This window comes from Colobus angolensis, unplaced genomic scaffold, assembly GCF_000951035.1.
Source record: "Colobus angolensis palliatus isolate OR3802 unplaced genomic scaffold, Cang.pa_1.0 Scaffold44, whole genome shotgun sequence".
Taxonomy (NCBI): Eukaryota; Metazoa; Chordata; class Mammalia; order Primates; family Cercopithecidae; genus Colobus; species Colobus angolensis.
The window spans coordinates 739,793-750,401 of record NW_012117821.1 but is presented as its reverse complement, the minus strand read 5'-3'; the positions used below and the strand labels follow the sequence as shown (position 1 = coordinate 750,401).

Sequence of the window (10,609 nt, the reverse complement as noted above, 5' to 3'; positions counted from 1 at the left end):
GCCCCTGAGGGAGAGGGGCTGTGACACCAATGCGGACGAGACAGGTCACAGTGGCCGAGAGGAACTCGGCCCGTCTCAGCACACAGCTCCCCTCTCCTGCCACAGGCATCGCTGCGCTGTGATAAGTGAGGCCCAACTTGAATATCATAACAAGATCAAGATCAGAAAGAACAAGAAATAACGGAGAAAGCCTCTACCCCAGTGAAGCTACTTTTTGCTTAAAGAGAAACGAATCATCCAAGGTGGGACGCACACTGACGCCCCGCGCCGAACAGGTTTACATCCACATAGACCAAAGCTCCTCTAGTCCTTTCCCAGCTTTTCTCAGGCCCACCGGTACCCCTTACACATCCAGGACTCCCTGAGAAGCCCACCATAGCTCCAGAGACACACTAACCAGAGGCTCCAAAGAGGCGCACAGAGGTGGGTCTGGTGGCCGGGACCCCACTCTGCCCAAGCCATGTTGGGCGCTCCCTCGAAGATGAGCACCGGCCTTCTAATGGCAGCTCCAAGGAAGTGGGTGTCCTCTCCCTCCCCAGGCTGGCGGCCTCCCCAGCACAGGCCACGCGTCTCACGAGGATACACAGGTCCCAGGGAACACAATGAGATGCCAAGGTCCCATCCATGCCTCCACCCCAGGCCCCATCTGCTGGGGAGCAGAGTGAGCACCCTGGACACCCCAATGTCTGGCTGCAGCTTGTTACGTGCTTTCTGAGCAGAGGCACGTAGGATGGGATCAGAGGACACCACCCAGGCTCCGGTGCAAGGTTTCATGCAAGGACCTAGCGGTTGGCTCTGCCTGAATGCATCCGAGCCAGGGTTCTGGTGAGCTCCGGAAAACTCTCCTAACGAAGGCTAGAGAAACTGAGGTAGAAGTTACCTCGATACACAGCTAACAATGAATGCAAAAGGTATAACTCAAAAGAGTAAGATTAAAATCAGACACCTCTTTTGAGTTGACAGGCATTTAGCAAAATTCAGCTAATGGACACCAAAGATTTGTTTCACTGCATGTAGGTTTTACTCAAAGAAAAAAAGACTAAACAGACATTAAATTCCAGTTAATGGGACAGGCGTGGTGGCTCAGGCCTGGAATCCCAGCATTCTGGGAGGCTGAGGCGGGCGGATCACTTGAGGTTGGGGGTTAGAGACCAGCCTGGCCAACATGGTGAAACCCCATCTCTACTAAAAATACAAAAATTAGCCAGGTGTGATGGCGCATTCCTGTAATCCCAGGTACTCAGGAGGCCGAGGCAGGAGAATCACTTGAACCTGGGAGATGGTGGCTGCAGTGAGCCAAGATGGTGCCACTGCACTCCAGCCTGAGCAACACAGCAAGACTCCCTCTCAAAAAAACAAAAACAAAAACAAAAACAAACAAACAAAAAAACAACTTCTAGTTAATGACTTGGCATGATGGCTCAGGCCTGTAATCCCAGCATTTTGGGAGGCTGAGGTAGGCTCTCACTTGAACCCAGGAATTCAAGATCAGCCTGGCCAACATGGCAAAACCTCATCTCTATCTCTACAAAAAAATAAAAAGTTAGCCAGGTGTGGTGGTGCACGCCTGCAGTCTCAGCTACTTCAGAAGCTGAGGTGAGAGAATCGTTTGAGCCCTGGAGGCGGAGGTTGCAATGAGCAAAGATCATGCCACTACCTAAGTAACAGAGCGAAACCCTGCCTAAAAAATGAGAATCCTCGTGAATGTTGGGCACATGGGGTGATTTTACTATTTTTGCACATTTTTGAACTGTCCCATAATAAAAAGTTAAAAATCATGAGACAACATGATACATGATTTTTATTTATTTATTTATTTATTTGTTTTTGAGACAGTTTCACTCTTGTTGCCCAGACTGGAGTGCAGTGGCCTGATCTTGGCTCACTGCAACCTCTACCTCCCGGGTTCATGTGATTCTCCTGCCTCAGCCTCCCGAGTACCTGGGATTACTGGCGCCCGCCCCTACACCCAGTTAATTTTTGTATTTTTAGTAGAGATGGGGTTTCACCATGTTGGCCTTGCTGGTCTCAATCTCTCGACCTCGTGATCCACCCACCTCGGCCTCCCAAAGTGCTGGGATTACAGGTGTGAGCCACCATGCTCGGCCTGGCAGCACCTTTCAAAATTACAAGTGTGCATCTCCTGGGACCCAGCAAGTCCACCCTAGGATTTATCCCACAGATCAGGCTCCAGTACCGGAAACGATGGGCACAGGAGACCATTCACTGCAACAACGAAAAGCAAAAGACTGGGAGTCACAGAAACACGGCGCCAGCAGGGAAGAGCCCAGCAGGACCTGCAGGAAACGGGGCGGCAGGTCCCCCGGGAGGGCCTTGGGCCTGAGGAGAGGAGAAACACCTTCCCTGTACGATGCTTTGTGCATTTATTGCCCAGTTCAAAAACAGTCATTTAAGAGACAACTAAAACCCTTAACCACGTGCCCGGCTATTCTTCAATGCACTGTGGCCAGAATGAAGCTCCCTCCTCCTTCCTGGACCAAACCCCGCTCCCCTCACGTCACTGTAGAGAACTGGCCTTTAACCACTGCCAGCTGCCCAGGCAAGACAGAAAAAACCAGGCCTCCCGGGCTGACCCAGGGGCGCTCTGAGGGCCAGGCAGCGGGGGACTCACGGTGATGATGTCCAGGATGCTGAGCAGGCTGTGGACGCTGTCTCCCGCCAGAACCTCTTTCACCACCACCTCGGTGCCATCCTGTGATTGAAAAGCAGAGTGGGCGCCATCAGGTCCCGGGCCGTGACGGAAGGGCATGGCGGAGGCTCAGCTCAGCCCAGCGCAGTGGGGCCACGGGCCTGCACCTCTGAGGCGCCATGACAGCAGCAAGTGACTCGGATGGAGGGCAGGGGACGAGACGGACCCGCTGGCCTCAGGGGTACAACGCGCAGGAAGCAGCGGCAAGGAAAACAGAGACGAAGGCGGAGACCCGCCTCTCCATCCCACAACTCATCTCCAGTGTGGGGACTGAGGCAAAAGCTCGCAGAGCCTGTTTGTTTGCTGAACTAACTGTAAGGGCTCCGAGGACCAATTCAATTATTACCAGCCTAAATTCCAGAACTTTGATATAATTTTTCATCAGGTTAAAAAAAGAAAAGAAACCACACTATTTTGGTGATTTAACAATGTAAGCACTTCATCTCAGCTTGATCCAGGAAAATTCTTTATGAAGTTGCCCAAATCTGGCCCCAGTCCCCTCCATGAGCCCCTCCCATCTAGTCCAGGCCAGAGGGACACGGGTTCTGGTCCTTCAGGAGGTCCCGCACGAGCAGCAACAAAAGCCTCTGCTTCACCAGCTGGGCGGCCCCATCCCCAGAAGCTACTGGCTCCAGCTTCCCCAGATGGGGGAACCAAGCCCCTTTCCCTCCCAATGACCCATCAAGTCCAGCCACAGACGAAGCGACAAACCTGAGAATCAAACACTTTGCCCAGCAGTACTTTTGGTCTAGAAACCCCGACAGGCTGTGCCAGAGCTGGCATGGGGTCGGTGCCCACTGCCGGGGCCACAGTTGGCGGGAGCCCTGCAGGTCAGGGTGATAATCACACAAAGCCCAGGGTTTGCTAAGTGTGTGCTTTAAATGAGAACAAGCAATGCGAAGTCTGGGTCGCAACTGCCCGGACAGACAAAGCCACACCACCCTCCGGGGGAGCAACACATGCCGAAGAGGCCACGGCAGGGTCTGGCCCAGCACCCACCCCTGAGCAGCGATTCCAAGGGCAGAATTTAACAGAGGCAGGAAACAAGTATTGAGCTCCTACATGGATTCATACCTGAATTTTTTTTCTTTTTTTTTTTTTTGAGACAGGGTCTCGCTCTGTCGCCCAGGCCGCAGTGCGGTGGCGTGAACACAGCTCACCGCAGCCTCGACCTCCCAGACTCAAGCGATCCTCCCACCTCAGCCCCCAGGTAGCTGGGACCACAGGTGCTACCACCATGCCTGGAAAATTATTTTTTGCTTTTTGTAGAGATGGAGTCTCACTGTGTCGTCCAAGCTGGTCTCTAACCTGTGGGCTCAGGAGATCTTCCCACCATGGCCTTAATTATTTTCTTACAATTAAAATAATTTAATTTTGTTAGAAACCTGAAAATAGAGCAAGGGCTCAATTGATCATGGCAAATCAATACAGTGACTTACTACGAAACCATCAAAGGGAGTACTCCGAGGACTTGGAAGAAACATTTAAAACAGTTGCCAGGCCCAGGCCTCATGCCTGCAGTTCCAGTGCTCTGAGAGGCCAAGAAGGGAGAGTTGCCTGAGCACAGGAATTGCTGACCAGCCTGGGCAACAAAGTGAGACTCCATCTCCACAAAAAAATTTTAAAAGTGAGGCGGACGTGGTGACACACACCTGTAATCCCAGCCACTCGAGAGGCTGAGGCAGGAGGATCGCTTGAGCCCAGGAAATCGAGGCCTCAGTGAGCTGAGATCACACCACTGCACTCCAGCCTGGGTGACAGAGTGAGACCCTGTCTCAAGAAATTAAATAAAATGTAATAAAAATTAAAATGGTGAGTTTTCCCCCAAAGAAACTAAAATCAAAATTTTGCCTCGCTTTTCAGTGGGAAAAGTTTTAGAACCTGAGATGACAGACATGGAGGTGAGTGCCCCGCCACCCTGCGACTCACAGCGTCCTGGATGCAGACCTCCAGCCGCCCGTCCTGCACCACACAGATGCTGGGGTCTGGCGCCCCGGGCCGGAAGACGTGCTCCCCCTCCTGCAGCTGCACAAAGACGATGTGTTTGCAAAGCTCCAGGAACAGCGGCTTCTCAAAGTGGCCCAGGACCCTGCAAGAGCCAGAGGGCGCTGTGGGACGGCCTTCCAGGGGAGGAGGACGGTCTCTGCCAGAGTCTCGAGAGCTCACGGCCACCGACCCCACTGGCGCCAGGCCTTGTGCTGTGGGTCCACACGGCTGACTAACAAACCACACGGCATCACTGCCAAACACAACTGTCAACTTCTGAAATTCCCATGAGCCTGTTTTCCATCAGCTCAGAGAACTTCTTGACCCGTGAACCTGAGCCACACGCACACGGGAGGAAGGCAAAGGTGGCCTCCAGGATGGTGAGCTGGGCCAGGGAGTGGAAAGGGTGCAGTCCAGGGGCCAGTCAGCAAGACGGGAGCACGGAGCAGAACCCAGGCTCCAGACTTTGGATCCACCACACCGTTCTCGCTCTTGCTCTGGGTTCATTGCTGAAGATGAAACACTAGGAAATTGTTCAACAGAACAAGAAAGACCTGGTGAAGGAGCCAGCAGACCACGAGGCCCTGCCACGGGGCACAGACACCAGTAGCCCCACGATGGGCTTTGCCAACCATCCTCCAACACAAGACAGCCAAGCTGGAGCCAGTCCCCAGTGAGAAGCTCGGGAGGACGGGAGCTGCAGCAGCCCTCGGGGCTCATCCCCGCTCTTACCGAACATTTTTCAGCATGTACAGAACTTCCGACGGTAGGTGAGAATTCTTCACGTCAAACTCCGTGAGGTCGGCCTCCAGCAGGGAGGGCGGGGGCTCCTTGGGCTGCAGGGCCGGGTATTCCTTCTTGAAACGCAGAATCCTACGAGGCAGAGACACATTAGCCTTGAGCAGACCAGGCGGGTTCAAAACCCACAGCGTCAGCAGCCGACACGCCAGGCAGCTCAGGGTTGGGGAGGCCAGCACCGTGGGGGGCACCCCAGGCAGGATGTGGTCTGAAGGACACTCAGTACCTCTTGGCCAAAGACAGCACCTTGGTCCTCTTCCTGGCCCGCTGCCGGGGCAGCGCAGTGTTCTCCACCAGGGTGCTGGGGAGCGTGGTCACCTGCAGAGCCAAGGGAGACACCAGGCACTGACCCTGCAAGTCACAAGGTCCAAGCTCTTTGTCACGGGGGTCAGTCCTCAGAACCTGCCTGTGAGCCTCCTGCAGGCCCAGCTTCAGCTCCTGGGGTCTGGCTGTGCCATTTCCCCACCCCGCCTGGCCTGTGAGGGAATGTTGGCGGTGAGTGATACAGCCCCACACATCCTTGGGATCATCCTCACTGTCCCCAAATAGCCAACCCTCCAGAGCTCCAGGGCTTCATGCCGGCTGGCCCCGCTGCCCCGAAGGCTGACAGCCACTCCATCCTTTGCTTTCGTGCTGTTCAACACAACCCTTTCCTATAACCCTTTAAAATTCCGCCACTGTCCCCACCGACCTTCCCCCCAGCACTTCCCCTGTGACCTGGGGCCACTGCCCACTCTGTCCCATATCTGGAACAGCCTTCTTCCCTTTTCTCAGGCAGTGCCTGCTTGACTGCCCGGAACAGCGGAGGCCTGGGTCATACCCTGCATGCTGGCAGGACCACCTCACTCGGGCACCACTGCCTGCTGCCCTTCGGTCCAGAGCTGTCGGCCTCGCGGCTTTCCTCCCAGGCCCTCCACTTCCCAGTCCTCTGTGGGGCCACTGGATGATGGTCGACACTCAACAGATCGCCTCCACTCTGCTCCAGATCGCCCCGCGCCCTGTCCCGGCCACCCAAGGCTGTTCCAGACCCAGCGTACAGCAGCCCTAACTCGTCTGCCCTTTCACAGCACTTAACGCTGATGAGAACAGATGAGCCACAGACAGACACCCACTCCCTCCCCTCTTGAGTTTCTCAATTTTCTTTCTTTCTTTCTTTCTTTTTTTTTTTAGATGCAGTTTTGCTCTTGTTGCCCAGGCTGCAGTGCAGTGGCACGATCTCAATTCACCACAACCTCCGCCTCCCGGATTCAAACGATTCTCCTGCCTCAGCCTTCCGAGTAGCTGAGATTACAGGTGCCCACCACAACGCCCAGCTACTTTTTGTATTTTCAGTAGAGATGGGGTTTCACCATGTTGGCCAGGCTGGTCTCAAACTCCTGACCTCATGATCGGCCCACCTCAGTCTCCCAAAGTGCTGGGATTACAGGCGTGAGCCACCGCGCCCGGCTGAGTTTTTCAATTTTCTGTGAAGAACATGAATTAGTTGTACAACCAGAGAAAGGTAACAAAGATTGCTTTAAAGGGATCAGTCTGTGTGGTTTCTGTGAAGCTTCTGGGTGGTCTGTTGAGCACTTCCTGGGTCCTTCAGGAGTGCAAGGAGGCGGCCAGGGGAGGCCACTGGCAACTCAACTGGCCAAAGACCAGGAAGGGTTAAACCAAGACTGCTTATTCCCCAGATCGGGGCTTGCTGAACTCGGATTCCTGAGCCCCGGCCCAGGGATCTGTGTCTAGGTTCCGGAACCACCCAGACACTCAAAGTGAGCCACGCAGCTTTTAGCTTAGATCACACATGCCAGTAACCAGGGAACTTAGCCCCTCCAATCCCAGGGGATGGACTCTGTCCTCAGTCCAGCACCCCAAAGCCTGGCAGAGACCTCCAACCTCAGCACCAGAGTCAGAAACCTCTGGCAGAGCGTGAGGCCCTCTGCACCCACCGGGCCCCAGCGATGTTCTTACAAAGCAGCTTTCTGTTCTCATTTCTTGTTAAAATAAACATCCACTCTGGGGGCAGACAGGACCTTCTCTCCCCTGCGGCCACTGTCCACCACAGACATTCCCAGAGCTGCCCCTTCAGGCCAGGGGGAGTTGAGGCCTGAGAGGGTGGGGGGTTATTTCTGGGTAAAACGCGCTGGATTCGGCTGGAGGAAGCAGACACTATTGGGCATGATTTATAATGTTCCCCAAACCCTGAGCCTGGTGGCAGAGCTGGGAAGCCGGGGACACGGCAGCACACGCCAAGCACTGCCCGGACTCGGGGGAGCCTGCAGCAGGAGGGGTCCCTCCCACAGGGGCCTGCTCCGGGAAGCCATGTGCAACCTGGGGCCCCAAGCACCAGCTACCTTCCTCATGATCTTCCGGCCGTAAAACATCACTTTGTCTCTCTTTCGGAACCGGTACTGAGGAGTGGGCTGTGCTTGTCCTGAAGGGGAATGAAGAGATGGCCTGAGGCAGAGCCGTGGCACAGGCCTGGTCCTGGACATGCAGGTGTGGCACAGTCAGTACTCTCGTCCCCGCCAGTACCTGGCCATACTCAGACAATATGAGGGAAGAGGGCCTGGGTGACAGGCTCGTCTCCAACAAAGGGAGCTCTCCCCTCTTCCCACTGAAGCCTTGCTCAGGAGAGGAGAACAGAAAGGGCTCTGAACAGACTTGGCTTCCTGGAACCGACGTGCTCAGCCTGAGCCCAGATGGGCCACTGGATTCTAGCCAAACCCACCGTGGACTTGAGGACCCCTCCCAGGGGCTCAGAACACATCCCAAGGCACCCACGCTTTCCCCCAACCCCCCAGGCCAGAGTCAGAACCAAGATACTCACGAAATGGGCTAAGCCTTCTGAACGTGAAAAGGATGAGAACACCAGCCAAGGCCAGGGCCAGGAGGGCTCCAACCGCAATCCCCGCCAGCTGGCCAAGAGTGGAGACATGGTGCCCATCAGCAAGGCCACAAAACTAACCCTAGCCCTAAGCCTGCCCCCACTCCAACCACAGGCTGGCAGGAATGAGCCAGGGGATGGGGGCAGGGAGGGGCGAAAAAGGCCACGGCCCATCCAGGTCTGGCCCCAGGGAAGCGTGAGGTGATTACCATGGTGGACGGTGAACCTTCCTCCGTGAACCACAGCCCCCAAGAGTGCAGAGCGGTGCCCAGGCAGAAGCCAGTCTGCAGCAGAGAACATAGGGTCAGGGGGGCATGGATGGGCTTCCCAGCCCAGACCTGCTCAGAGCAGCAAGAGGAGAGCTGGGAGTTAGGAGAGAAGTCAGCAGCCCCGGAGACTTCCAGCAAGCAGTGATCTCGCCCGGGGTGCTGGGGTCCTCTGAGCCCCCTGCTACAAAGCATTCAGAGAGCAATCTGGCTTCCTCAGTCACTGGCACACAGCAGGGCAGGGCCATCACTAACACACCTGCATGCTGGTGACACGATCCCTGGGATGCAGGTCTCAGGGAGCAGGCCCGGCCACAGGGGAGGCCAACCCCCCTCTCAGTGTCCCCGCAGCCCCAGCAGGAACAGTGCTTGAAACCCCTATGAGCCATCTGGATTCTGAGAACATTTAACACCAGTTCACATGCCAGGCAAGGAGGCAGTGGCGGCCGAGAGGGAGGCCGAGAAGGCTCTGTGTGCTGCCATCTCCTGGAGCAGCGGGATTTCAGAAGTCCAGGTCCACAGGAGGGAGGAAAGAGAAGGTGAGGACAGGATGCTGAGTGAGCGACAGCAGAGGACACTGCTGGTTCCCCAAGAAGTGAAAGAGAAAACAAGAAGACACCAGCCAGACAAGGCAGCCCTCTCCATTCCTGCTGGCATCACATCTTCCTCCCAGGCAGCCAGGAACTGGATAGGGCAGGCGAGGTCGCTGGTTCAGCCTGCAAGTTTCCATACAAGAGCCGAGGCCTAAAGCAGCACCCACCCCTGTCTCCCGCTACAGAGAAGCAGGACTCCCATCCATGTCAGAAAATCCAGGGAGGGGCCGGGTACGGTGGCTCACGCCTGTAATCCCAGCACTTTGGGAGGCTGAGGCGGGCAGATCACGAGTCAGGAGATTGAGACCATCCTGGCTAACACGGTGAAACCCCGTCTCTACTAAAAATTCCAAAATTAGCCGGGCGTGGTGGCGGCGCCTATGGTCCCAGCTACTCGGGAGGCTGAGGCAGGAGAGTGGTGTGAACCCGGGAGGCGGAGCTTGCAGTGAGCCGAGATTGTGCCACTGCACTCCAGTATGGGCGACAGAGCGAGACTCGGTCTCAAAAAAAAAAAAAAGAAAAAAAGAAAATCCAGGGAAGTCGGAAGAGCACTCAGAAACGTATTTCAAAGACAATTCTGCACCAAGACAGAATGAGGATGTGCCCAGAAAGCTGAGCCCTTTGAACTTGGTTCAGAAGGCAAATACAAGCCCTGGGAGCTTCTGCTTCAGGACAGGGGCACCCCTACGCTCACTCTCAATCAGTGGGGTGCACAGAAGCACCTACGACCATGTCCTTCACTTAAGGAAGCGAAGTGAGTCCCTCTGAGCCCAGCAGCCGCTTCTGGGACACATTCTCCAAGGAAGGCCTATCACACAATGGCCCATGAGCTGGTCACACGCTCTCCTGCAGTGGAGCAGCTCAGCCTTTTCTAGCTTTTCACTGTTGCTTTAATGGGTCTAGTTTTCTGGTTTAGGAAAAAAGGCCTTCGTGATGTGGCTACAGATGTTAGACTAAGAAAAAGATTCTAGGGCCCGGCACAGTGGCCCACACCTGTAATCCCAGCACTTTGGGAGGCCTAGGCAGGCAGATCATGAAGTCAAGAGTTCGAGACCAGCCTGGCCACCATGGTGAAACCTGGCCTCTACTAAGAATACAAAAATTAGCCGGGTGTGGTGGCGCGTGCCTGTAGTCCCAGCTACTGGGGAGGCTGAGGCAGGAGAATCGCTTGAACCCAGGAGGCGGAGGCCGCAGTGAGCCAAGATCACAGCATTGCACTCCAGCCTGGGTGACAGAGCAAGACTCCGTCTTGGGGAAAAAATAAAAAGGAAAGAAGGAAAAAGATTCTAAGCAAAACCATCAGGCAAAGTCCTAAGGGGAAACTGGAATTAGCAACTGTGACTTTAGGAGAAGAAAAGACAAGGCCTCAGGCAATGCCCATGGG

At 55.2% G+C, this 10,609-nt stretch overlaps 1 protein-coding gene across 2 annotated transcripts in view; it reads right to left on the bottom strand.

The window, feature by feature from the left end:
• The window catches only part of PNPLA7 (patatin-like phospholipase domain containing 7), an 88,235-nt gene that overhangs the window by 76,412 nt on the left and 1,214 nt on the right, over window positions 1–10,609 (bottom strand). Inside the window, exons 2-8 of one of the 2 annotated variants that reach the window (XM_011957225.1) lie at window positions 8,576–8,650; window positions 8,310–8,397; window positions 7,834–7,913; window positions 5,721–5,812; window positions 5,429–5,569; window positions 4,640–4,799; window positions 2,633–2,713 (exon numbers count right to left, since the gene is read on the bottom strand). In XM_011957225.1, the coding sequence (XP_011812615.1) occupies window positions 2,633–2,713; window positions 4,640–4,799; window positions 5,429–5,569; window positions 5,721–5,812; window positions 7,834–7,913; window positions 8,310–8,397; window positions 8,576–8,650 (717 nt within the window). The remainder of the gene's footprint in view (window positions 1–2,632; window positions 2,714–4,639; window positions 4,800–5,428; window positions 5,570–5,720; window positions 5,813–7,833; window positions 7,914–8,309; window positions 8,398–8,575; window positions 8,651–10,609) is intronic. The other variant, XM_011957226.1, reaches the window with a different exon arrangement.